Here is a 27,711-nt window from a genome sequence, read left to right as displayed (position 1 = left end):
AATATTTTCTTTATAAATTATTAGATATTTTCTGTATAGAAAATATTCCATATTTTCGGTACAGAAAATATTCGATGTGTTCTGCATGGAAAATATATTTTCTGTATAGAAAATATTCGATATTTTCTGTATAGAAAACATTCAATATTTTCTGTATAGAAACCATTCGATATCTTCTGTATAGAAACCATTCGATATTCTCTGTAGAATAGAAAAGAGTCGATACCTTCTGTATAGAAAATAGTCGATATTTTCTGAATAGAAAATAAAAGATATTTTCTTAATGGAAAATAATCGACATTTTCTGAATCGAAAACAGACGATATTTTCTGAATAAAAAATAATCGATATTTTTTAAATAGAAAATAATCAGTATTTTCTATATAGAAAATATTCCATATTTTCTTTATAGAAAATCCTAGATATTTTTTGTATAGAAAATATTTAATTTTTTTTGTATAGAAAATATTTCATATATTCTGTATAGAATATATTTTGTATTTTCTGTATAAAAAATATTTATTTTTTTCTGAAAAATTTTCTAGAAAATATTCGATTTTTTCTGTATAGAAAACATTATGTATTTTCGGTATAAAAATATTCGATGTTTTCTTTACAGGAAATATTCTATGTTCCTTTACAGGAAGTATTCGATATTTTCTTTATAGAAAATATTCGGCATTTTATGTAAATAAAGATATTTATAGTTTTCTGTACAAAATAAATTGTTGTGTTACGTCCCGAAAACGTTTGATGTTTTCTGTCTAGAAAACTTTCGATGTTTTATAAGTGGAAAGTATTTCATGTTTTCTGTCTAGAAAACTTTCAATGTTTTCTGTGTGTTTTTTGTTTCTTTATAACCGATGTTCATTTGAAAGCATCAGTAAGGGTTGCTAAGGGTTGGATGGGAATTGAACCTTCGGCCCCACAAAGTTGATAAACTGTCACACAAACAATCAACCAGTTAACATTTAATCTATATTCTATGGCAAAAACCCTTAATAAAATTTATAGCTTAAACATTTAACAAGATTAATATAAAGATTGTCCAATTAGTCCTAAATAAATAAAAACATTTGACAGACAGTACACTCTAATCAATCGATTTAGGGACAAACAAATTTTATTACTATAACAACAACAGCAACTAATTTATTCATACATATAAATATTTATGTTTTTATTTTGAAATATGTGTATTTATTTATTATAAAAACAAAATAAATTATTAAAATAAACAACAAAACGAACCCAAAACAACAAACATTTTGAAAAAAAAAAAAATAACTAAATAAATTAAAAATTTTGTTTATATATAAAATAAACAAAGCTTTTTTTTAAGTATTAAATGGCTAAAACAATAGTATTTTTAAAGCTTAATAGTAAAGTTAATTAAGCCTAAAGCTTTTTTTTAAGAAATCAAACAAAAACACATACTCATAAGTTTTAATTAAGTTAAATTAAGTATGAAATGGAAATAACAAGTGTATCAACCAAAAATTAATTAACCAAAAGAAAGCCAATCATTTTACAACAGACATGCCAGAATGAAAGAAATTTAATGGTGGTACTAATAATTAATATAAAATGCCACCACAAACAACAACAACAAAAAAGTACCACAAGGTATTTGAAAAAAATCGCACTGCTGGAATTTGTATAATTTAGCACCAAGGGCGACTGTTCTGAAAAAAAAGATTTTTTTCACTTTTTGAATGTTAAATAACCTCTAGACCAGTAAACATTTTAAATCCAAATGAAAAAAAAAATAAAAACTCAAAACCCCAACTCACCAAATCTAAGCTCAAACTCATTTAAAACCTTAACAAACAAACCACCAACCAAACCAAACCAACAAAAACCTTGTAACCTTTTTTGAAATCATGACAAAAACTTTGTATATTTAAAATTTCAGTCACCAGATACTCAGGCCTGGCAAAATGATTATCTTCAAGGTACAGGGTGTGAGATGTATACCGAAACCCTATCACCTTCATTTACCGGCATGACATTTCCACAAGCCAGCGAGTAAGACCCTCTTAGAGATGATTTGTTCTTCTATTTTTTTTTTCGTTTTTTTTTAACTCTCTATATATGCATATACATTTGTTCCTACTACAAATTTTTTATTCCAATTAAACAAAACTCAATTACAAAAAATACTTACATAACAAACTAAATAAATGATATTTATTAAAAGCAAAAATTTAAATTAAATGAAAACAATTAAAAGATTTCTTTGTTTTTTTTTAATTTTGTTTTAACAAATTAGTGTAAATAACTACAGTTTTTTTTTCTTCCCATTTGAATTATTACTAATTTGATTAACAATAAAACAAAACACCATTTAGAATTTATTTATTTTTTTAAACTAATGAATGAATTATTTACTTATTTTTATAAATTAATATTAAACAGTGTGTGACCTTAGTTCAAAAGAAAATAATAAACTTCTTTAACAATTGAATAAAAATTAAAAAAAAAAATTAAAATTTTGTTTGAAAACTTTAGTTACACACTGTATTTTTATACCCTACACCAGACATGGAAAATTCAGTGCTATAGTACATTTTAATATAGAAAATTTTTTAAAGTATTTTCACGATACTTTCAGTACTTTTTCTTACTTATTAATTTATTAATAAGTAGCCCACCGATCAGTTCATTCTATTATATATTCTATTATATAGTCTACTCTACAGCCTAGTCCATATTATACTATATAGTATAATTTACAGTCTTGACCCAATTCCAGTCTATACTTTTTGTTTTTGATGCGCCGGAGGTGCGGAATCTTTAAGAGATGTATCCAACTCGTATTGGAAAACATGCCTAAGCGTCAACGTACTAAACCGCACCCCCTTACGTCCCCCGTCCCTGCAGCACTGCCAAATGTGGGGTGGGAGTGTATGTCCATTATTGGGTACACTTCGTTTGTATTACATAGTATTTGTCATTACAATGTTGAGGGATGCTTTGCGTGCTGCTTCAGCATCACGCAATGTTTTGTTTAAATTGCTAATAAACGTATTCACTGAGTCCCATTTCTCTCTTCACTGTAATAATTTCTCCTATGGTAGAATCTAGCGCTGTTCGATTTCCTAAGAATCGTGGACATGCAAATGTTACGTGCTCTGCAGTTTCGTCATCTTCGGAGTTGTTGGCGAGTTGTCGTGACCGAAGCAATGCAGATAGTTTCTGTAACCACCGTGTCTTTGATTTAACCACGTATAATTAAAAGGGATAAGTCTAAAGGTCCATTACCCATTAGCAGAACTTTCCTATCTTCTCTGGCATCTTTCAATACTCTTTTCCCGCTCGATTTTACACATCTCGTTTCTGGGAGTCTCTGGATTTTCAAGTAGCATTTTATATATATTCTATGCTTTTTTCGATTCCTGATACAACATTTGCTGCTTCAACCAATATAGTCCGAAAGCCACTACACAATCTTATACAGCTTCTCCTAAAAAATAAATCATATTTTTTTATTCGATATATTGATGTCTTTCTCTTAGACTGGGGCTGCATAGTCTATAGTCTAGTCTGTAGTCTATACTATAGTTCTTAAGGATTGAAATAATTTAAGACTAGATCCCATAAAAAGGCCTCCTGCAAGAACAATTTTGAAATTTCGCAATTATCTTAAAAAGAAATTTGTTTGAAAATCGGAACATGTGTATCTCTAGACTCCCTCAGAAAATCAGTTTAATTGTTGTTGAACAATTATTAATAATTAATATTGAAGTTGAACTTCAATATTAATTATTTTTTAATAAAAAAAAAACATATATAACTGGTGTAGGGTATAATGAAGTCGGTCATTGCCGGCTATAATTTCTTACATGTTTTTATTTTTCTTAATGTAGATGGAATGGAATGCATATTTGGTTTTATTTATCTAATAAACAAATGAAAACTAATTAACACATGGCAACGTAATGTAAAAAACAAACGACAAATATTCTCAAAAATAACAATAACTTATATCCTCCTACACTTTCGATATTTTTTAACAAACTAACCGCAATCTAATAACCATATAAAACCCAACAAACATTTCAATCACCATTTGACAGCATGTTTTAAATGATTGCAAAATACTTAATAAATTTCTAAACACTTTTTTCCTAACTTCTATTTAAAAACTAATTAAACACTTGTAATTATATAGTAAAATAAATTAGTTTGTAAATACATTTATATAACAATTATCCATGTAATGTATGTCTTGTCTTGTCCTGTATTGTCATAACTAGTATGTAGTTGTAAAATTAAGAGTATTTTTTGGTAACATCACTGCATGTTTTCGTATTTCTTTTTATCTTTTTTTTAATTTATTTATTATTTCTTTTTTGGCTTCCACAAACTCATGTTGTTTTTGGTATAATTTGCCCGTTTTAAAACAAAATTTTTTTTGGCATGTAGCATGTTTAAGTCTTGCAAATTTTGTTGTTTTGTAGTAAAGCAGCTACTATGAAATATCAAATATTTTATTTACAACATTCAGATACATAACTATTTATCTAATATAAGTACACATATAAGCTTAGTTATTTAGTTTTTTTTTATTTTGTGTTTATTTTTAATCTTAAATCTAATATTAATATTTCTTTGTGTTTTTCTCGTTTTTTTTTCTCTATCTCGCCCTACATGCTTATTTTTGGGGGTTTAGATTATGTTTTTCGAAATTAAAACTATTATTGTTGGCAATCGAAATCAAGGGCAATGAAGATGGAGCTGATAGTAAAATCTCTATTAATCCTAGAGGCGCTAAAATTCAAGCGAATACACAAGGATTTTTCATAGCACAAAGTGCAGATGAAGTAAAAAGGTAGGTTGAAAATAATTTAAATTTGAATATATTTTGAAGGGGTTCTTTGGAGCGATACAAGATCTCAAATTTCAAAATTAAAAAGATGCTATAAATGTTCTTCGAAAAATTTAGTCAACTTTGATTCGCTATGGAACTCGTTGTATAAACATAGAACATATTTAGATATATTATTCTGAAAGCCTATTGTTTCTTTTATTAAAGCTATAAATATTATATTAATCTGCTCAAAACTTTAAAAGTTGTATAGAAATGTTCATACAAACCTTTTAACAAACAACTTAGCGTATGATGAATATTTAATTATTGTCATATAAATACAAATTAAGTATACGTCTGAATGAACATTTTTATGGGTTTGACTAGATTGAACTGAGGATAAATAGTGGTATATCAGATCCGAAAAATACATCTAGGCCACTTTTGGCCCAATTGTGCACTTCTTTTGATGGGAATTTTTTTAAAACATTAAGATTCCTTAAAATTATCTATTGAGAATTCCTGAGAGATATGTTGATCTGACATAACATTGGTCGATTAATTTCGAGTAAAGCATGGCAATGACAAAAGACATTGCCAAGTTCAACGAAATTTTTCTGTTGTATCAGTATACCGTCATACTAACCTCGAACTTTTGTATATTGAGGAGGCTTTTAGTCCTGGCCTTGGTTGGTCGAAGAGACTCCGTTTTGATAGGACCACTCCCAGATATAGAATTATATGGTATTAGATACATCCTGTAGCCGTGGCAAATCAAAATATGTCATTAAGTTTAGACCCATCAAAGTTAGAAATTCACAGAGAAAATGAAAAACCGTTTCACCCTTTCCCCTGACTTTGCAACTGCTACAGTACTCATTGAAGGGGAGCCAAAACCAAAAATGTCTTATTTACTGTTTCATTATTCCAAATAGACGTATAATATTCGTTGTATCGGGCGGATTTGTTTAACTCCCTCAACTTTCCTATGCAGGAAGAATATTCGATTTTAGTTTTCTTACAATATGTCCATATTCGATTTAATTCATTTTACAAACTTCCACCCTGAAGTTGTCAATGTAGATTTCCAGATGCATTCATCTTCTCAGTTAAAAGCCATCCGTGCAACGTTTTCTACACTGAAAACATTCGAAGTTTTCTATACGAAAAACAATTGATGTTTTCTATATAGGAAACATTTCATGTTTTTTTTTACAGAAAGCATTCGACGATTTCTGTACTGAAAACCTTCGAAGTTTTCTATGCAGAAAACCCTTCGAAGTTTTCTACACGTACAACATTCAATGTCTTCTATTCAGAAATTTTAATTATTTTCTGTTAAGCAGATTACATCATGAACAATTTGTATAAACAAATTTTAAAATTATTTCCCCCATTTCTTGCAGAGCGTGGTTCTATTGTAAAGCCTGTCACGAAGACATTAAAGACGAGACTTTAATTAAAAAGTGCAAATGTAAAAACTGTAAGTACACATTTTTCTAAACTTTTCTTTGATTTTTTTCCGAACTATTACGTTTTCTTTATTACTTACTCTCTCTAAATATTTCATGTATAATTTTATTTTTGTAAAAAAATTATAATTTAATTTTTAAGCTCTTTTAAAAATGACTAGAAAAGAACAAAAAACAAAACAAGACTGTTATAAAGTTATTTCTTTTTAACCTTAACTTTAAGTAATATATAAGCAATATAAAAAACACTATTATATTATAATTATGATTTAAAATAAGGTTTTATTTAAGGTATTACAACAATATTAAAACAAACAATTTCTTTTATAAATTTTTATTATCTTATTATTATGGTTAAACAAAAAAAATTAAAAAAACATGTTGGCGTGGCCTTACCTCCTAACAAAACAACAAATAAAAATCACAACTACGTTATTTACTACTACTACAAATACTACTACAATTCTACCATCTACTACTTCTGCTACTACTATTAATCTACTACAAATATTAATCGAAATTTATAACAAATCAAAATCAAAAACAATTTACGAAACACTATTGAATACTCTACTCTTTCTAATTCTACTTTTTTAATTCAATTTCATTTAAAACAAATTGAATCGTTGAAACATTTCATTTCATTTGAAATGTTAACGCCAACTAAACAGTGGCAGTTCAACCCCGGAACAAGTTTGATGATTTAGGTAAATCCGCAAAAGTTAAATTAACAAATTAAAAAAATAATAATAAAAAACTCCAACTTATAATTCATATTTTTTTTTGTTAAATAAACAAAACAACTTAAACCTAATTTAAACAACTACTAACCTGTTTTTAACAAAATTAAATGTTTAATTTATTTTTGTAACCTTAAAAAAATTGTATATGTTTTACCCCCCCCTCACTACCACCCCTTTTCTATACAACTCTACTTGAAAATGTGTTAAACAATTTCAATATATAAAGAAAATTTTTAGTTTGTTTTTTACCTATTTTTTAATATTAATATTAAATATTACTCTTCTTATTGCACCTCCAGTGCTTTTTTTATTAAAAAATTACAAAATATCTTTTTGTTTGTGTGTATGTCTTTTTCTTTAAATTTATTTTAAAACTCCTTTATGTTGCTTTGAGTTTAGTTTTCTCCCCTTTCTATCCTTTGTAAACCTTTTTAAATTTCTTATAAATTTCCAAATTTTGTAAATTACTTAGTTTTTTTTAAAGGTTTAAATTTTTTACTTTAATTAAATTAACTTCCAAATAACTTCGAAAAACTTAGGACATATAAACTAGAGTGTTGGAAGTTCTGTAAATAAGTTTGAGCGTTGTTAATTGTTTAACTTTATTTTATAATTTATTAGATCAAAAATCGATCACCGAATGAAGAAAATATATTGAAAAATGTTGGAATAAATGGGTTTTAAAATCAAATTAAAATGTATTAAGACCATAGATACATAGAAGGGAAAGGAAACAAGACTATAGACTAGAATATAGACTAGGCTAGACTAAGCTATAACCTTGACTATAGACTAGACTATATAATTGACTATTGAATAGACTATTGACTAGACTAAAGATTAGCATATAGACTATATTATAGACTGGACTATATACAAGAATAGACTATAATTTAGTCTGAAGTCTTATCTATATTGTAGTTTGTAGTCTTGTCTAATCTGTAGCCTAGTCCATAGACTATAGATTCGACTATACTATAGATTAAACAAAAGACTAGACTATAGACTATAGACTAGACTATAGACTAGACTATAGACTAGACTATAGACTAGACTATAGACTAGACTGTAGACTAGACTATAGACTAGACTATAGACTAGACTATAGACTAGACTATAGACTAGACTATAGACTAGACTATAGACTAGACTATAGACTAGACTATAGACTAGACTATAGACTAGACTATAGTCTAGACTGGAAATATTGAATTATTTACGAAAATTTTGATTTTCTTGACAAATTTTGATATTTTCTAAAAAAAATCGAATCGAATTTATTATTAAATAAAACCTTGAAACAAATTTTTTTAAATTAAACAAAAATAATTTAAGTCCAGAAATATACGAATGATCCAACAATTTTCAATATATATATATGTATTTTTAAATCCCTTCAAATCTCTTCCTACTTCATTTATTTATTAAACTCCTATTATTTTTATTTTTTATTTTTTTCCACTTTTTAGTTTTCTTTCTTGCAAAATGTAATGAAGCCTGTACATTTTTTTCTGTAAATTATTTTTCTTAAATATGTTTGTCTCTCTCTTTCTATTTCTCTTTCCAAAACTAATTCGCCATTTTAACTTTTGCTTTAAAAAATAAAAAACAAATTCTACTTTTTATTGAAACGTTAAACATTAATAAAAAACCTTAACTTCCCCATTTAAAACCAGGATAATTATTGAACACACGCTGTATTAATTTGAAGAATAATTAGCTACACACAACAAATTGAACTTATTTTTTATTAAAAAATAATAACATTAAATTGAAAATTATGTTTTTTTTTTGCACCAAACCAAAATAAATACGAAATTTATTTTAATTTTGTTTCAAAAGAAAAATACTTAAAACTACTATATTTATATATTAAACTCTCTATATCTCTCACACTCTCTGTTTTTCCTCTCAGTCAATGTCTTCCGAAGTTAAATACATAATTAAATTATTAAATAAAAAAACAAATAATTGTATTTAAAAATGAGTGCATGGAAACCGATTAATTGCACCAGATACATTCTTACTCTTATACTCGTTTATCAAAATATAATCACAAGAAAAGTATTCAATTAATTTAAATAATCATCATTACCCGACATTTAATCATATCAATAACAGTTTTTATGAAATATACCTATATTTTTAAAAGAATATAAACATAATATTAATGAATTAAAAATATATTAAATAATCCTTAGTAGATAATTAAGTTAATTGATTAAACACACACTTGTAATAAAGTACAAAACACATGAATCTATGTTTAGGTATTAACGAAAACGTATATTGCAATTAGTACTGAATTTATTTGTTAGGTATTATTTGAAAATATATTGAAAATATTTAAAAAAATTCAAATTAAGGGAAAAACATTTGAAATTGTGTTTTTCGGAAGAACTTTGTTGAAAATCCGATTGTCTATTAAAATTTCGCCGGTTTTTAACCTAGCCTATAGTCTAGTCTATAGTTAAGTCTATAGACTACATAATAGTCTGGTCTCTACTCTAGTCTATAGTATGCACTATAAGCAAGCCTATTTTCTACTCTATAGTGTAGCCTATGGTCTAGTCTATACTCAAGGCTACAGTCTCGTTTTAAGCTGTAATCTAGGATATAGTCTAGTCTATAGACTAGTGTATAGTCTTTTTTTAGCCTAGTCTACACTATGGTCTATTTTCTACTCTATAGTGTCTATAGTCTAGTCTACAGTATAGTCTATAATCTACTCTATGGTTTAATCTATAGTTTAGTCTATATTCTAGTCTATAGTCTAGTCTAGTCCAGTCTATAGTCTAGTCTATAGTCTAGTCTATAGTCTAGTCTATAGTCTAGTCTATAGTCTAGTCTATAGTCTAGTCTATAGTCTAGTCTATAGTCTAGTCTATAGTCTAGTCTATAGTCTAGTCTATAGTCTAGTCTATAGTCTAGTCTATAGTCTAGTCTATAGTCTAGTCTATAGTCTAGTCTATAGTCTAGTCTATAGTCTAGTCTATAGTCTAGTATATATCTAGTCAATAGTCTAGGCACATACTAGACTAGTATGACTAGTGAATTTATATGAATTTCGCGGCAGATATATGAGACCAGTCGGACGATTAAAAATCTGGAATATAAGGTCAATCAAAACTTAATTTGAATTTCCATATCCCTGTGTGTATATAAAAATATAAATTAATTATTTTATAATATTTCTATGTATGTGTAGACATTAAGACAATACATTTATAATGTTTATAGATTTTTTGGTTTCTTAAAGTAGAGAAAAAAAATATTTTCATTTTTAATTAAATGTTTAAGCAGGTATTACAATTTATTTATAAACAAATCCTTAACATATCATTAATAATAAATAATCGACAAAATAAATAATAACACACATTTGCAAGTGTAAATAATAATGTAAATATGTCAAAGTGATAACAGAATATTAATTTAATTTTCCTTTCATCAACCACTTCAAATCACAAAAGAAAAGTGTGAAAAACATTATGTAAATAATAAATCATTTCTACGATTTCTAATGTAGTCTTAATAAACATATGACATACATACATACTTATATATATTTATAATATTTAATTAATATAATTTAACTTCTACTAGAGTAGTTAGTCAAAGTTTGTTACTAAAATTTCTGAATTAAGTTAAAAAAAGAAAAAAACAAAAGAAAAGAAAATGCCAAAGCAATGCCTTGAGAATTTTTATATGATTCTGGAGATGTGCGTATGTGTGTGTATGCCTGTGACAATGGCTTCACTACTAATTTAGTTAGTTAAAGAAATATAAGAAGTTATAAAAACAAGAGGATTTAAACACCTACAGTCCTCTATGTTTGATAGCTATAAAAAGGTTATATAATTTAAATTGTAACTGACATTTGGTATTGTTAATATAAGTGTAAAACACCTTCCTTTATCAAGAAAATCTAACAAGAACTTCCCCCTTAATAACTAAACTTTTTAAAATCAGCACCAGTTTTGAAAATGTTCATAAAAAATTTTGCAGATGTGGGCATGATTATGATGCAGACCGGAATGGTGAATCAAGGCATATCCTCAGTCATTAACCAAATGGAGGGTACGATTATTAAATACAATTTGTTAATAAACCTATTAATGCATACAAACATATATAAATTAAAATTAATTGAAAAAAAAACCAAAAATTTTTAATGATAAATATTTGCTAAACAAAAAATCTCCATTATTCTCCCCAATAAGAAAAAACTTAAACAAATTGTATTAATATTTATTGAAAATAAAGCAAAATATATACATATCTATTAAAATATATATATTTTAAATGCTAACAAATGCTGCTCAATAAAACTTATTTTGTTGCTGCTAACTTTGAAAACTGCTAACTAGTTAACATTTTAAATTAAAGTAAATTTTTGCCAAAACTAATTTTTTAAAATATTTTTTAATATAAATATAAAAAGTACCTCCTCTTCCTCGGTATATGACAATAAATATAAAATGCTACACCTTAAAAGAGAACAACGGAGTTAGAAGGTTAATATTCGGCCGAGACGAATATCTTATATCCTCCACTGTATTATGTAAGTTGGTTTTAAGTATTTAGACGCCTAAGTTGATTAAAGAAATTTCTTTATTTTGGACGCCTAAAAGTAGGCTTTAAAAATGTTTTTAAATCATTTAAACAAAGGATTAGAAAGACGTTTAAAAGTGGATTAATTATTACGTTTTCTGAAAATTCTAAAATCTTCCAAGCTTTGATTTTAGAATTTTCAGAAAACGTAATAATTAATCCACTTTTAAACGTCTTTCTAATCCTTTGTTTAAATGATTTAAAAACATTTTTAAAGCCTACTTTAAGGCGTCCAAAATAAAGAAATTTCTTAAATCAACTTAGGCGTCTAAATACTTAAAACCAACAAAGCTGTTTGAAACGGGAACATTAATAAAATGTTTCCTAAAACTCTCGTATTTCTCTACAATTTTTCGGTTCATTTCACTACTCGTTAAACTGCTTAAAAATCTTTATCTTTATTTATTCGTTATATTAAGAAGGGTGTTAAAGACATTGAATCACTTTCAGAATTTTTGTTTTTAATTCATATATGAGGTTCCACGCCTGTAATCCTCCCAATTACTACGCAAATTGTTATATGGATGACAATGATGTTCGTGCAAAATTTGAGGATTCTTGATCTAATAATTTGCCAGATATACGAATTTACGAATTAATTCATGTGAGAGGTACAACACCCCTACTGCTAATTCACCAATTTATTACCTAAATTTTACATGGATGTAAAAGATGTTTGTCATCCAAGGAATCTAGCTCTAAGCGTTTTTCAGATGTTCACATTTTTATATTTTATTCATATGGAAGGTGTCACGCCCCACTTTTCCTTAAAATTTAGATATGGAATTCAATTTTGCTCGTACAAACTTTAAAAATTCTAGCTCTAATACTTTCCCAGATATACACATTTGTGTATCTAATTCATATGGGAGGTGCCACGCCCCCTAATGCTAGTCCTCCCATTTTTCCTTTAAATATTCAGATAGATGTCAAAATTGTCTTTAAAAATTTTGAGGACTCTAGTTGTACCTTATTCAGAGATATTCGACTTTTGAAAAAGTGGGCGTAGCATCCCCTCCCACTTGCAATTTCAAAATAAAAAGTAGCCTATTGTTTCTTTAATATATAGAGAACATTTCGTTAGCGTAACATTTCTAAAAACGTATTCATATCGGACTATGGTGTACGGACTCCAGTTTGAACCAAAGTGGAGGATATACAAACTTTAATTGAATATATGTATAAGCATATTTTTTTTAAACTAGGTTGCAATATTTCGAACAAACATTTAAAGAAACACGACAGCAAACGCCAGCCAACTAAACCACCAAAAAAAGTATATAATTTTATAATAAAAAAATTGTGTTTTTATAATAATTAGTAAAAACCAAACAAATCTTAAGTTATAAATTGTTTAAACTAGGCTTAGACAAAACAAATTTAGGTTCATATAACGTAAATTGTGTTATTTTCCTTTTTTGTTTAGTTTTTGTTTAACTGAGTTTATGTTAAATATTTTAAATGTTTCATTTATGTTGTTTATAATTAATTTTGTATTTATTCATTTCACATATTTCAAAAAACATTTTATAAATTTATTTGTTTTTCTATTAAAGAAATTTAATAAGAAAGAAAACAAGAAATCATTTTAATGAATTTACTCATTTACCTATTCACACAAATCCTCTATAACATTTATTTTATTTAATGACCCCTACTACCACCTACCAACCTACTACTACTACTACAACTCAATCAACTACAGTGGCCACATTCAGGAAAGGCGTCCGAGCCGTACAAATGGTAGGACGTGCAAGTACGTATAAATTCCAAATACAAAATTCATTAAAAAAATTTGTTTAATCGAAAAGAAAATACATATTTTTTTGTCAACTATATATCAAACCAACAACAACACACGCCTAAAAGCCTACACTAACATTATCTCTAACTCTATCTGTTTTTCTTAACTAACATTAGTAACTAAAAAAACTACATACTACAAACATGACATAATCACAAACACAATACTCTCTCTATCTCTCTCTAACTACCTCAAAGTCATAAACATCCCCACACCAACTCATTTCAAACACTTAAGCAATAATTTAATTGTCACAATAACATTCCTTAATTAAATTTATTGTGTCAATTAAATTATTAAAATTATTATTTTGTTCTTTTTTAATGAAATCCTCACTATCACAAAAATAAAATTATCAATATCAATTTCTTTGTTTATTGAAACATGTCTATTATTAAATATCTCGTCTATTAAATTAAAAAAATAAAATAAACAAATTTAAAACTATTTTTGATGTGTACTGTTGTAGTCTTTATATATTTTAAAATTCAAATAAAAAACATTTAATTTTCTATTCAAACAACATTTGTTAACATTTCTTTATACATATAATTTATTTTTTTTACTCTCGTAATTATCTATCTGTATCTAAATATTAAATAATTAAACGTAATACTTATAATTATCGTCAACATCAAATCTGTTTAATGTTTTTTTTAATAATTTACTTGTTTTATAGTAAAAGGATCAATATTTTTTTTTTATTTATTTCTTTTTGTTCTTAAATTTTGTATTTGTTTAAATATTGTGTCTATGTTTTTTTGTGTGTACATACAAATAATAAATGTACAAACTGTAATAATTGTTAATTAATTTAAACAATAATTATTCAAAATTGGCCTTAATTAATAAATAATGAAAGGGGTCAACGAGAAATTCCCCTCAGCTGTTAGATAATATTTTCCAAATTTAGTTTATTTTTTCCAAAAAAAGACACGAATTAGATTGAGATTTTTCATATTCTACTCTGTTTAGATTTCAACAACTCGTTTCTAGTTGCATTAGTTGAAACCAATTTCACACTCATTTAATTACACAAACACACATACTTGGAATTCCCTTAATAATTTTATCAAATGTGTTGAATTTAAATCCGCTAAGGGTTACAAAACCAAAAGTTGGATAAGAATACAAAGTAGACTATAGACTTTACTATAGTCTATACTATGAAGAGTATGGCTAGACTATGATTATATTATGACTAGTCTAGTTGTAGACTTCGACGAGACCATGCCTGTACTATAGACTAGGATATGCTAACATATCAAACTAGACTATAGCCTATATCCTGTCAATACTGTACTGTACTATAGACTAGAATATGCTAACATATCAAACTAGACTATAGCCTATATCCTGTCAATGCTATACGAGACTAAGACTAGTCTAAAACTGGACTATCGACAAGGCGATAAAAAAGAGACAATACTAGACAATCAACTAGACGATAGACTTAATAATAAGCTAGACAACAGACTACAACAGAGATTGCACAGTAAACTAAACAATCGATTAGACAGTAGGCTAGACAATATACTAAACAATAGAGTAGACAATGAGATAGACTATAGACTGAACAACAGACTAGTCAGTAGACAGACTAGAGGGACTATGACTAGAGTATGACTAGAGTATGACTAGACTATGACTAGACTATGACTAGACTATGACTAGTCGATGACTAGACTATGACTAGACTATGACTAGACTATGACTAGACTATGACTAGACTATGACTAGACTATGACTAGACTATGACTAGACTATGACTAGACTATGACTAGACTATGACTAGACTATGACTAGACTATGACTAGACTATGACTAGACTATGACTAGACTATGACTAGACTATGACTAGACTATGACTAGACTATGACTAGACTATGACTAGACTATGACTAGACTATGACTAGACTATACTATGGTACACGTTTGATTGCTATGGGTGAAGTTACGAATTTCAAAAAATTATCTATAATTCATATAATTAGATTCCTTTCAACTAATTAATATTAACGGAATTCCAATTACTACAACACACATTCCAAAATACAATTTCATCTCCAAAAAAAAATCAATTGATCCCAAAAATTCCTAATAATTCCCAACCATTAATGCCAACTTACATACCAACTTATTATTATTTAATTTTCAAACTATTTCATAAAAATTGTGTTCATTTACCAAAAACTATGATTACTAAAGTTAAATATTTTTTTCTTAAATTGTATTTTGTAAAAAAAATAAAACAATAAAACGTCACGTAAACAACACATTACATATAAATTATCTCTGTTAACTCCTTATCTACAAATATGTATGAAATAAAAAAAATCTATATAAAAAATCATCTCCATTTACCAAAAACAAAATCAAACTCTAAATAAACTGCTGTTGTAATGAATGAATGAATCAATGAAAAATATATAGAAGATGAAGATTACTACCAGACAAGTAAGTCACGTGTGCTGATTTTTATTCAATTCTATTCTTTTTGTCTCTTTATAATTGTCTTCTCATATATTAATTACTTTTTTAGTTGATTTTGGTTTTTGTTTTCTTCTTCAAACAAACGTAATTAGAAATTTCTATAACATTTTCATAATTATTATTTTTAATAAAATATCATTACATTCATAGAGTGTTAAATTTATATAAAAACATACGTTTTTCTTTTAGTTTATCTTATTAGTTGTTGGTCTTTGTTTTAATTTTAAAATAATTTAAATTTAAAATTTTAGTTTTTTTGGAAGAAAAAGTTAGAAACTGCGTTAATTATGGTGTCAAGTTTGGCTTCTTATAAAGAAATTAAGAAATAATTAAAATCTTGGCTTTATTTTTAGAAAAATAAAGTTAAGAACTCAACCAAATGTCTTACAAAACACACAAATACTACGAATGGTTTAGTTTTATTTAGCAAATTTTAAAATAATAGACACAGTGTTTCTTTTAAAGTTGCCCAAAGCTAAATATTATAAATTTTGAAATGAATACTTTAGATGTTCAATAAACTCATCAACGTTTTTTTTTATGCATATATATTTATAGTTATTAAATACTATTACTTACAACAAATAATTCTTAAATATTTTTGCTTTAATTCAGAAATACAATTAAGTAGAAAAATAAATTAAAGAAAAAGTAGCAAAACCAATCTACCATCAACAGACGAGGAAGATTTAAGGAAATATAAAATTATTGCAAAAGAAAAAATAAACAATATTATGTTGTAGGTGTAATAATTTATAAATTGTATCAAATTTTGTTAACCCTCATTTAACGTATTAATAATAATAATATTTTTAATTTTCATTGTATTGTGTAAAATATGTAAAATAAATTCATTTTCGTAGTCGCACTGTGCTTGCTCTCTTTCTTTTTTTTAAATGTATAATAAATACTCTATCTCTTTCTAAACAGTTGCAAACGTATAACTTTTGTAACGTGTATGTGTGTGAACTTATTTGTATTTAAAATATAGTTTGTTTGCCTTTTTCTCTTTCTTCTTAATGAAAAATATTTAAATAAATGACTAATGTATAGAGTATGTATTGTATAATATAAATAATGTAGTGTAATGTCTGCATGTAACATTTTATTATTCTCTTATATTCCTTTAAACAAAATACTCGTTGTGTATTTGTAAAATTGTTTTTAGTTTTTGTCCAACCTTTTTTCCAAAGTTAAATCCTTTAATTATTAATCCCTTTGGTCTCCCCCTATAAATTCCTCTATTTTGTGTTTTTTTTTTTCTTCATTTCGTTGAAAAAAAAGTTTTTTTATGATTTTGTAGGGAAAACTTTGTTTATTTTTGTTTTAAAAATTTGACATTTGACAGTGTTAGAAAAAAAAGGGATTAAGTTTGAAAGTAAAGTATAAAAATAGGTTAAATATTTCATTAAAGCCTAATAGTAGGCAACATATTTTTATGTTACACTAACAACAATTCAGCAAAAGATTAAGAGAATTTTATTAAATTTAAACTTGTCACAAAAAATAATAAATAATTGGTTATTAAGAAGAATTTTTTCAACGTTTACCTAAAAATAGATACTGGTTTTAATTTCTTTAACATGCCCCAAAGTAGGCAATGTTTATTTATATAACTTAAAAAGACAAGCAAGTAAATGTGTGCATTACATTAGAATCTACTTTCGTACGGTAAATTTGCTTATGGATTTATTGAGCGAATTATTAACTGTATTCTTTTTATGCAAGATATATTATCGATCGATCTTTTAACCAGTGTTGTATTCCCTTGATTACGATTTTAACCACAACCACTAAGTGTTCCTTGAATGGACTTACCCATAGCCAGTACAAGAAAGATTTACGATCCACTGTGTACCAGGTAGCCTTAGTATTCTAGTCAAATCACGTGTTATATAATCCCGACGAGTTATTTAATTGCTTTAGTTTCAAATTTTGTCTAACTGGTGGTACTGTTAATAACTCTTTTCCTGTGGAGAAAGATACGGTGATCCACTGGCATTCGAAGTACCAGATTACATCATAATTCTGATAAAATCGCGATTCAGACTCACGTAGTACCAGATAATATCTGTGTCGTGATCAAATCGCAAATCATATAAACCAGAGGAGACAATTAACTGCTTCTGTTCCTGAACTCTGATTTGCGCAGATAATGTCAGTATTCCAGAGAAATTGCGAATCATATGGGCGACATTTGACTGCAATTTCAAAACTTCGCAGACTACCTCAATGCCCTCTATGCTAGTGCAAGAAAGATGCCGCGATCCACTGAATCGTGTAGTACAAGATAACCTAAGTATTCTGATCAAATCATGAATCATACAACCCCGTGAAGTCATTAAGCTACTCCAGTTTCTCATCTCGGTAGACTAGCGGTACTGGTAACATTTCTATTCCCTACAGCCAGTACAAGAAAGATTCTGTGATCTATTGACATGCGTAGTACCAGATAACCTAAGTATCCTGATCATATCGCCCCGAGGAATCAATTGACTCCTCCAGTTTCTAAATTCAGCAGACTAGTTGTTCTAGTAATCCTATGGCCCGTACAGGAGAAATTGAGCGATCCACTGAAATCCGAGGTACCAGATAATATCAGTATTGTGATCAAATAGCGAATCATATAACCCCGAGGAGTAAAAGGTTCTGAGATCCTCTAACTAGATAACATTAGTATTCTGATCGAATAGCGGCCCCGCGACAGGCTTGTGGTTTTGACAATATCTCTATTCCCAATAGCTTTTACATGAAAGACTCTACGATCCTCTGACTCCGGAAATACCAGATATCATAAGTATTCTGGACAAATAGAGAGTCATATAAACCAGAGGAGTTTTTTAAGATATAGTTATTTTACAAACATAAAACTTTATTTATATTTTTGAATTATGTTTAATTACCTAATTACTTCTTTGTAAGTAGTTTAAAGAGTTGGTTCCCCTATATAATAAAAATATATAAACTATAGATTATTTATTGAAATTATATATAAAATTATACTCCAATATAGTAATTAAAACATAACAGAATCTTTGAAGAGAATCGAATCCATAACCCCTAGACAGATAGACTAGCAAACTAGTCAACTAAGATTTAGTTTTATATTCAAAAATGGAAAAGCACAAATGTCAAATTTTTTTTAAGTTTAATTTTACACTATTAAAAAAACTTCCCATTATTTAAAGATTATTTTTTAATCTTTTTTTTTAAATTTTCTTTTAAATAAACAAAAAACATATATTTTTTAATTTTTCTTAATTTGAATGAAACAAATATTGAAAAAAAAATTAATCACCAAAGAAAAAAATATATATATTTAAATATATAATTTTTTGTTTTTCTAATCAAAACAAAAAAATCTTTTAAATGAATATGCTGATTCAATGGAAATTAATCTTACAGATGATCACCATCCTGCACCCACTTTTACACCACCAGAACTACCGAAAAGGGTGCATGTGCGTCGATCAATATCGGGTAAAAATCATAAATAAATATTTCCTTTAAATAACAAAATAAACAAAGAAAAGAAAGGAAGTTTTTTAGACATTTTGTATTAAAACAAATAATAATGTGTTAGGAAAACAAACTAGAATTTTAAATGAAAAAAATTAACTTTAAACAAATTTTTTGTTAAGTTTTATTAAATTTACTTTGGCTTTTTTAAATTTTAAAAAAAATTCAGTTTTTTTTTTTATTATTTGATTGTAGTTTATGTTTAAATTTTACTTTTTTTCTTCAATCTTTATAACTTTTACTCTAATTTTTCTCTTGATTCTTAAAGAATACCAAACATCCTTAAAAAATATAAATTCTCTCTCTCTTTCATTCTAATTTACTGTTATACTCTCTCTCTATTTCTATATAAATATATACTTTATATATTATAAATAAATTACTCCAATTAAAGTTATTTAAACCAAAATCTACGTGTGTATTTTGAAAAGCATGTAATTTTTTATAAAATTATTTCAAACAAAATTTTTAAAAAATATATATAAATTTAATTAAAAAAAACCTTTAAACCGGAATAGTTAAATTTGTAAAAAAAAATATTTATAAAAATTGATCATCAAATTTCATCTCTATTGAAAAACTAAACTTTTCTGGCTTGCATTCATTATTTTAAACCAGTTTTTTAAGTTAATATTTATTTTTTTGCTCCACCAACTTTTTTATTTATTATTATTTTTTTTTTTAATTTTCCTGAAATATTAAATATATTTTGCTAATATTATTATTCTGTTCTGTAAAATTAATAATATAAATAATTTTGTTGAACGCCCCTGTTCATTAAGTATTAATTATTATGAAAATAATTTGCATTTAAATAAGTGGCTTGTTTTTAAGTATTTTATTATTTCAATAATTTTTGGTTTTTTATTATTATTTTATAAATAAAACTTTTTTAAACAAAACAACAACAGAAACTATTACTACTACTACTAAATACTTTTTTTCAAAAACCTTTTTCTTAAAAAATAAAACTCCCAGAAAAACTCTAAATTTCCAAAATTTCTAACACTTTACAAAACAAGATGGCTGCTTGTGTAAAATATTGTATATTATAAATAGAATATATTTTTGTAGATTTTTTTCTAAATATTTTGTAAAATCAGCCATCTTTTTGCTAACATATTTAATTTAATAATGAATAGAAACAAATTTACCCGTGTTGAGTTTATAATGCCAATTACACTGAAACAAAAATGTTTAAAAAATATACCTTTCTCTAGCTTAACTAATAATATAATTTTTTTTTTTTCATCTAATTATTTTTGTAGAATTTTGGAAAATATTAATTTGTATTTTTTTAATATTCTTTTTTCTTCTATTTATTTCTTTGTTGCAAAATCAACAAAAAACAAAAAAAGGTGATATAACCAGAGATCGTGAAGATATGAATCGTAAGTAGTTTTTTTTTTTAATCAAAATTTCAATAAATTAAAAATGATGTCGAAGAATTATGTTGATTAAAAGGGAATTAAGAGGAAATTTTAATCGAAAATCTTCTGTATAACAGTTCTTTCTTATAACATATTGTTTGTTAGAATTTTTTATTTATACCAGTTTTATATAAAGAAAATCTTGTTTATAACAACACTTTCTATAAAAAGACATTGTTCTATAAACATATTTATGAAAAATGATTTTGTATAACAGTTTGTTACATAGAAATTATTCTGTAAAAATGATCTACATGATAGTTTATTTGAGAGGAAATAGTAAGAATATGTGGTTATATATAGAAATAATTGTGTATGACAGTATTTTCTACAGACAGTATAAGGTCTTGTATATAACAGTTTCTTCTATAAAAAGTCTTCTGAAAATCTATTGTGTAACAATTTGTTCTGTAAAAATCTGTTGTATAACAGTTTTCTCCATAGACAATTTTCTAAATAACAGTATTTCGTAGAGATAGTTTCTTTTTTATAAAAAAACTTTCTAAAAATATTATGTATTGCAGTTTCTACAGATTCTTCAGAAGAAAGCATTTATGTATATTGTTTATGACAGTATTTTCAGTTTCCTCAATAGAAAGTCTTTCGTATAACAGTTTTTTTATAAAAAATCTTTGGAAAATCTACAGTCGATGAGTTTGTTCCGTATAAAATCAGCTGTATAACAGATTATTTTTAAGAAAATCTTATGTATTACAGTTTTTGCGTAGAAAACCATTCTGTATAACAGTTAATTCTGCAGAAAATAGTTGTGTACACTTTCTATGATACAACTATAAAAATATTTTGTATTACAGTTTGTAATGTAAAAAATTATCTGTATAACAGATTTTTACTGCAGAAAGCATTTTTATGACAGTATTTTCTTTATAACAGTTTTCTCAATAGAAAGTCTTGCGTATAATAATTTTGTCTATAAAAAATCTTTTGAAAATCTATAGTCGATTAATTTGTTTCGTATAAAATCCGCGGTATAAAAGATTATTTTTAAGAAAATCTTATGTGTTACAGTTTTTTGCGTAGAAAATCTTCTGTATAACAGTTAATTCTGCAGAAAATAGTTTTGTACACTTTCTTTTGTATAACAGCCAGTATCGTAGAAAATAGTATACTGTGTATGACAGTATTTAACAGTCATACACAGTTCAATGCATATATTTTCTTATGAAAATTTTTCTAAAAATCTATTGTAAACAAGTTTATTCTGTATTATAGATTATATTCGAGTTTATTTTAAATAAATCTCAAGTTTAACACTTTTTTAAAAGAACATTTTATGTATAACAGTTTTACCATAGAAAGTCTTCTTTCTATTAGTGTTTTCGATAAACAATATTCCCTTGTAACAGTTTCTACAACAGATTATATTCTATAAAACTTCTATTGAATATCTTGTGTGTAAGACTTTCTATAGAATACCTTGTGTGTACCACATTCTATCGAAAATCTTGTGTATTAGATTTTTTCATAGAAAAACCTCTGTTTTACACTTTATTTATTAGAAACTTTTGTGTATAACAGTTTCCTGTATATATGTTTGTATATAAGTTTTTCTACTAAATATCGTAATAAAGAGATTTCTTTAAAAGTTTCTTTTATAGAAAATATTTTGCAAAAGAGTTTTACGAACAAAAACTTATGTGTATAATAGTTTTTTTTATTTTAAAATTTGTTAATAATTATTTTTCTTATAGAAAATTTTTCGTTACCAAATTTGTTTTTTTTTTTTTTTTTGTAAAAATCTTATATAGAAAATTGTTCTATAGAAAATATTTTATAAATACTGGTATATACGTTTTCTAATAAAATTTTCTTCTCTGAAAAATCTTGCGTATAACAGTATTACATATATACAAAACCTTTTATTAAACAACATACATCATTCTTCTTCTTTAACTATTAAGAAATTAAATTAATCTTTTAATCTTCTTTCAGTACTAAATCGCCATACACGACGACCGAATGGTTCCACTGGTATGGGACCAGGAAATGGTACAACAGCCTTACATTCTGCTGGCACCGTTAAGCAGGTGAACAAAGTTAAACCAACTGTAAATAGACAACAACTGGAAGGACAAGTCATGTCTCCATCCCAATACAATCGGTGAGTAAAATTGAAAAAATAAATTTAAACAAAAACTTCAAACACTAAGACTATCTTAAAAAAATATATATAAAAAAAAATCTATAAAAATAAATAAACAATACTATGTAAATGGATTTTATATAAAAAAAAAATAATATGAAAGCACAATGTACAAAGAAAACGCTTAAATGTTTTTTCTCTCTTTCTACTATTATTTTCATTACTAAATTAAAAAAAATAATAATGTGATTTTAGTGCTGTTAAAGAAATTTAATTAACTTTTATATAAAACTGAATGAAAAAAGTCCTAAAATCTCATTTATTTAAAAAAACTACTGTTGTCATAATGTTTCATATAAATACAACCATGTATAAACTACAATCAACAATAACAACAAAAAATACATGTTACCTAATATACCAAAAAAAGATAAAACAAAAAATACATGTAAAACTTTAATAAAAAAAACTAATTAATAAAATGATAAAAAAAATTAATTAATTGTAATTAATTATTTGTGTTTTTTTAAGTTGTTTTCAGTTTGTTTTTACTTTTTTATTTCTTTTTGCGTTTTTTTCCTTTTGTTTTTAAATGCAATGAATATTATTTAATTTCTTTAAATGTTAAGAACACACTGTTTTATATATTTATTAATAAAATGGAAATGTTTCATAATTAAGAAAAAAAATAGAAATAAAAATTTAAACGATCTTACTAGCAGAAGTAAACAATATACAAACGGGTATAGAGTGTTAAAAAGTCTTTTAATTCAATTCAAGAATCACATAGAGCGATCTTCACAAAATTGCATATTTTTAAACGGTGATCATTGTTATCGAAGTGTATAGCAGAGGTACAAGCCGAAACAGCTCAAATCGTCGGCGGCTGGCCGTCGGTAATTTTTTACAACGCTCGCCGCCGCCGAATTCTTTCGGCTCTAAAGCTAAGCCGGCTTAAACGTAGTCGATGATAAAGATTGGAATCCGTACATTTATTTCAAAAAATAATTTAACCAATTTGAACGAAGTTGCCAGTAATTTCAATTCTTATGGCAAATTGGAAAGAGTTGCCACATAATATTGTCCATTTTCTTGCGAAAAAACTTATATAAAGACAGGTTTATGTATAATAGACTACTATACAGATAATTTTCAATATAATAAACACTTATAGGTCAATTTCTGAAGAAAAAGTTAAATTGAGCTCACAAATTAGCCGATATTTTTTATAATAAGCCGCCGCCGCCGACCGAAAATGGTTGCACAGCCGCCGCTGATCATTTTGCATCGGCTTGTATGTAGATTGGAACAAGAACTGTTCGTAAATTTTAATGATTTTATTGGAACTTTCCCGAAGATCCAGGTTAACGCACTAGGCTGTTGTACTTCAATTATCTGTACAACAGAACGGTAATTCTTATTATCCTACGCACCAAATGTTGATGTTATGATAATGTTAAAACAGAAGGGGACTTAAGACATTATCATACCATGAAAACACATCATTTAAAATTTCTCTTATTGATCGAACTACTACAAGATTTCTAACAGAAAAACTCTATTATAACAGTTTCCCCATAAGGAAATCTTGTGTATAACAGTTTTTTCTAAGAAAAATCTTCTTATAATCTATAGTACTGTAGAAAATCGTCTATATAACACTTTATATTAAAGAAAATCTTGGGTATAATAGTTTTTGTTTAAAACATTTTCTGCATAAAACTATTTTCTATAGAACATTTGCTGTAAAACAGTATTCTCTACAGATAAGTAGTACAATCTTTTGTATAACAGTTTATTCTGTGAAAAACATCTGCATTACAGTTAATTCTATAGAAAGTAGTTCTGTATTTTGTTTATTACAGTATTTTCTACAGAAAAACTTTTGTTACAACAGATTCCTTAATAAAAGACTTGTGTATAACAGTTTTTAACAATTTGTAGAAAATTTTATGTATGGCAGTTTATTTTAAGGAAAAATCTTTGAATAACAGTAAAAAATCACAAAATCTATTATATAACAGTTTGTATAAAATCTTCTGCATAAGTAAGAAACTTATAAAATAATTTAATTAATTTCTTATTATGAAACATTTCCAAAATATTTAATCTCTATGGTTGCAAATTTTATATCAATAAATTTTAAACTTAACTAAATAAAATAAACAGTCAAATTAACTTAAATTTATTAAACTTAAACAATCAAAAAAAACTAAAACATTACAAAAATATTAACAAAATTGTAAGCAAATGCTTAAAAACGTTTTTTTCTCTTTAATTTTAACGGTTTTGTTTCAGGCCTCCCGAAAATGAAGCTAATCCTTATGCGGGCTATCAACTTGCTTACGAAGTTAAAAAGCTCATGTATGCGTCCATTATTAACTTTTTTCTCAAACTAACTCTATAATTTTTTCATACATACTTAAACTGCTACTACTTACTACTAACTTACTTACTACTAAAAAAAAATCATTACTACTACTTTAACACTTTAATACTACTTACTTAATACTTTTATTACAAAATTTATAACTCATTTCAACAAAAAAACAAACAAAAAAAGAGTTGCTATAACTACTCGTTATAAATTTTTATCGTAAATTATTTATCGTAATATCGTATCGTAAATACACTTTTTTCTCGTAATTGCGTAACACTTTGTTTATACGTTCTACATAAATTTTGAATTTTTTTCAACTACTTCATCATTTAATAATAATAATGTATTATTAATTATATTACTACAACAATAACAATAATAAACTATAATAATTATTTATTATTATTACCATTATTGTTGTTATATTTGTGTCACTTTTTGTTGTGTGAATGTCCTTTTCATTCTTGTATCTCTCTCTGTGTATGTATTATATTATTATTATAAATTGTTTTTTTATTTTTGTTATTGATTTTTTTCTTTCTGTCATTTTGTTTTATTGTCGTTTATTATAAAACTTCTTTCACTCTTTTCTATTGTGTCTTGTCTATATTTATTTTATAATTAAGTTACTTGTATATATATGTGTGTGTATTTAATCTAATTTATTCGATCGATTCAATATTATAAAAAATTACAAACAAACAAATCAATCAATACGTTATTTTCTTGTAATTTTCTTTTTTAACTACACCCTTTTACAAATCTAGTGTAATGTGTAATGTGTAATATCATTTTGATTTTTGCACTAATTTTTGTTAAAATAATTTATTTATTTATTCGAATTTAGAATATTTTGTGTAAAAGAGAATTAAATTAAAATACAAAATCATAAAACAATGAAACTATAAACTACAAAACAGTTACACTAAATCAAGCTAATTTACATACATATATATATATAGAAACAATTTCTCTTTAATAATATTAACTTGGCTTGAACACTTTTTAATAACAATAAACAGTTATTGAATCAGTCGTTTATCATCCTTTGCAAACATTTTTTACATTAACTCTATTACATGTGTACATCGTCGTTTGTTTATTGGATTAAAAATTGCTTCAAATTTAGGGCTTAATTTTCAAAGTTTATTTCAAAATGTATTTTCTTTTGGTGTTAAATATATCTAAAATGTACATCGATTTAAATTAAATGCTGATTACGCCTTCTGCAAATGATATTTAAGAAAAAAATTACTATTTCAGTCAGGGTCATCTTTAGAAGTCATGATTGTGATCATGACACTTTCTTTATTATAAATATACTTGCTTTTAAAGCATTTACTGTTAGAATAATCGTTTAAACCAAATGTGATCAGTTGTCAGAATAATCTTTGAAAAAAAAAATCGTAATGATCATCATATCATTATTATATGGCTAAACATAAATTGAAACTACATTTTGTAGTGAACAAAATGCGTTCAACATATTTCGTCAAGATTGACTTACGTTTGTGATCATGACAATTTATTATAGATGTAATTGCTTTTGAAACATTTGCTGCAGCTATCAGAATAATCGTGATCATTTGATCATGTCATTTTCATGTGGTTAAATATCAGATCATTGGCAATGGCTTCATTCATCTTTTAACTACATATTTTAAGGATATTTAAGGCTTTGGAAATATTTGCATGATCATCTCAAGAAATCTTAATTGTGATCATGACACTTCATTTAAAATGTAATTGCTTTTAAAGTATTGATCAATTGATCTGCATTTACTGCAACTATTAGAATAATGTTTAAAAAAAAGATCATGATTTTTTGATCATGTCATTTTCATATGGCTAAATATAAGAGTAATGGTTACGCCTTTATTAAAATTTAAAACATGCTTCGAAATATTTACTACCTCAAGCTATATTATTGTTTTATTGCGACCAGGATCGTCTTTTTCATATGTTAATTCTGAAAGCGATATTTTAAAGAAATGCTTTCGAAATATTTGCTACAATAGTCGGGATCATCTCAAGAATGCGATCATGGCACTTTATTATAAATGTAAATTATTTTTGAAATATTTACTATCAGAATAATCATTAAAAGGATTGCGATCTCTTCATCATGTCATAAATGCTTTATATTTAAAACTATATATTTGCAATCAGGATTATAGTTTTATAAAAAGATCGCAGTTCGATCGTCATAAACATTTTCAAATATTTAACTTTGAATTTGCATAAATTTAAACCTCTTTTTTGAATTTCCCATATCATAACTTAGTTTCAGCTGTGAATAGAATTATATCGATATCGATAAACCAAAATAGGAAAAGTAA

At 26.0% G+C, this 27,711-nt stretch overlaps 1 protein-coding gene across 24 annotated transcripts in view; it reads left to right on the top strand.

Annotated features, from left to right (window-relative positions):
• Positions 1 to 27,711, top strand: part of LOC111676474 (calcium-activated potassium channel slowpoke) — a 79,776-nt gene that overhangs the window by 46,823 nt on the left and 5,242 nt on the right. For 4 of the 24 annotated variants that reach the window (XM_046950763.1, XM_046950764.1, XM_046950782.1 and 1 more), the window contains exons 6-14: positions 1,916 to 2,028; positions 4,676 to 4,834; positions 6,220 to 6,296; positions 6,957 to 6,992; positions 11,037 to 11,108; positions 19,345 to 19,419; positions 20,817 to 20,849; positions 22,842 to 23,010; positions 25,291 to 25,356. In XM_046950763.1, coding sequence (XP_046806719.1) covers positions 1,916 to 2,028; positions 4,676 to 4,834; positions 6,220 to 6,296; positions 6,957 to 6,992; positions 11,037 to 11,108; positions 19,345 to 19,419; positions 20,817 to 20,849; positions 22,842 to 23,010; positions 25,291 to 25,356 — 800 coding nt within the window. Of the gene's footprint in view, positions 1 to 1,915; positions 2,029 to 4,675; positions 4,835 to 6,219; positions 6,297 to 6,956; positions 6,993 to 11,036; positions 11,109 to 13,347; positions 13,399 to 15,879; positions 15,904 to 19,344; positions 19,420 to 20,816; positions 20,850 to 22,841; positions 23,011 to 25,290; positions 25,357 to 27,711 lie in introns of all 24 variants that reach the window. The other 20 variants (XM_023437429.2, XM_023437431.2, XM_046950766.1 and 17 more) reach the window with 19 other exon arrangements.

Source organism: Lucilia cuprina, chromosome 4, assembly GCF_022045245.1.
Source record: "Lucilia cuprina isolate Lc7/37 chromosome 4, ASM2204524v1, whole genome shotgun sequence".
NCBI classification, from domain to species: Eukaryota; Metazoa; Arthropoda; class Insecta; order Diptera; family Calliphoridae; genus Lucilia; species Lucilia cuprina.
Note: the sequence above shows the minus strand (reverse complement) of the source record. Positions and strands in the feature narration are given on the sequence as shown.